Source organism: Phaseolus vulgaris, chromosome 4, assembly GCF_000499845.2.
Source record: "Phaseolus vulgaris cultivar G19833 chromosome 4, P. vulgaris v2.0, whole genome shotgun sequence".
Classification (NCBI taxonomy): domain Eukaryota; kingdom Viridiplantae; phylum Streptophyta; class Magnoliopsida; order Fabales; family Fabaceae; genus Phaseolus; species Phaseolus vulgaris.
Window position 1 is genome coordinate 23,385,812 of NC_023756.2, and position 2,007 is coordinate 23,387,818.

General features: G+C 41.0%; 1 protein-coding gene across 1 annotated transcript; it reads right to left on the reverse strand.

The window, feature by feature from the left end:
- Positions 1 to 1,094: 1,094 nt before the first annotated feature.
- LOC137837464 (chlorophyll a-b binding protein, chloroplastic-like) lies at positions 1,095 to 2,007 on the reverse strand. Its single transcript, XM_068646450.1, has one exon. The coding sequence runs from the start codon at positions 1,953 to 1,955 to the stop codon at positions 1,161 to 1,163; it is 795 nt and encodes a 264-aa protein (XP_068502551.1). The 5' UTR covers positions 1,956 to 2,007; the 3' UTR covers positions 1,095 to 1,160.

The window sequence follows — 2,007 nt, forward strand, 5'->3', positions numbered from 1 at the left end:
AAAAAGGAAAGTTGGAATACATCAACACTCACCAAAGCTTCCCAAATTCGCAAAAATCCAAGATGCCACTAGTGGATCTCGGTAAAGCGAGTAGAATCTCACTTCAGCGAGATAGCACCAATAACAACGTTGGGCCTTTTTATGTTTTACTCGCTCAAGCGAGAAGTCACTTAAGCCCAAGCAAATTAGGTTAAATACGGGGCTTGAGGCACAACCCTAGTGTGCAAGATTGAGAGGAAAACACCATTGAGTGATTTGTAATCCAATTGGGAGAATAAAAGGTGTTAGAAGATGTGTGGCATATAAATGATTTTTAATTGTAATCCAATTTTATATGTGAGGAATCCATATAAATGATTTTTATACGGGCATCAATATTAATCACAAAACACCATATTATCCTGATTAATCAAAATACAAAAGAGTGAGAAAGATGAAACTCAATCCCTAAACAAAAAATGGACTCAGAGAATATCTCGAAGAAAATGGTGTGTTCCTTGGGAAACGAGCTTCCAGTTGGTCTCCGATGAGAGAGGGTGGTCCACCTGCAAAAGACTCTTTGATGATTAAGTTGGTACGAGCACAAAGATGATGATAAATTCTTAACAAGTACTAGAATATAGTTTAGTATGTCCTCTTACTGAGTTGTTGGACTCAGACCATTAAGAAAAGCATTGAATGGTTATCATGAGATATAGATGAATTTTGTAATAGCAAGTATAACCACTATAACATATAACCAATTTATGGTGTGATTTATGTGCCTTAAAATATTATATTAAATAAGTGATTATTGATCTGAATGTACCCAGTCGTAATTGAGAATATGTACAGTTAGTATTTGCAGAACATCCTACACATAAAAGATGTTTCAAATATAGTTCTCTAATAAACTTGATTACAATAAGTTTTTATACTATATTAGAAAATAAACTTTAAATCTAACTCAACATTAGAAAAAAAATTGTAAAATCTTTGGAATCTTTTATCTATCCAGTGTCCTTTAAACTTATATTTAATCGGTATAGGAAATTTAAGACATGTTCTATGATGATAGTGCAACATTCCTTCCATTAATGTTTTTAACATAAAAATATATAATTCACATTGTTGATATATATTCAATGTTGGTGTGTCTCATTGTGTCATTACAGTTATGATCACTTTCCAGGGACGAAGTTGGTGGCGTAGGCCCAGGCATTGTTGTTGACTGGGTCAGCAAGGTGATCTGCAAGGTTCTCCAAAGGTCCCTTTCCAGTGACAATGGCCTGAACGAAGAAACCAAACATGGAGAACATGGCCAATCTCCCATTCTTCAACTCTTTAACCTTCAACTCAGCAAAAGCCTCTGGGTCATCAGCAAGACCCAATGGGTCGAAGCTCCCACCCGGGTAGATTGGGTCAGTCACCTCACCCAAAGGCCCACCAGCAATGCGATAACCCTCCACTGCACCCATCAAGATAACCTGTGTGGCCCAGATGGCAAGGATGCTCTGTGCATGGACTAAGCTTGGGTTGCCCAAGTAGTCAAGCCCACCCTCACTGAATATCTGAGACCCAGCCTTGAACCACACGGCCTCTCCGAACTTCACACCGTTGCGGGCCAAGAGTTCTGGGAACACACAACCCAAAGCTCCCAACATAGCCCATCTGGAGTGGATGACTTCCAGTTCACGGTTTTTGGCAAAAGTCTCTGGGTCAGCAGAAAGGCCAGCAGTGTCCCAGCCGTAGTCACCTGGGAATTGGCCAGTGAGGTAGGAAGGGGCCTCACCGGAGAATGGGCCCAAGTACTTGACGCGATCTGGGCCGTACCATGGGCTTCCAGAAGAAACCGACTTGGAGGCTGTCTTCCTCATGGAAATCCTTCCACCAGAGATGTCGGGGGTGGCAGGGGAAAGCTTGATGGCTTGGCCTGCCAGTGACGGTGAAGAGAGAGCCATTGTGGAAGCAGCCATTGTGGTGTTTGTATTGCAGAATAATAAAAGAATTAAAAGGTTTGTAAGTGAA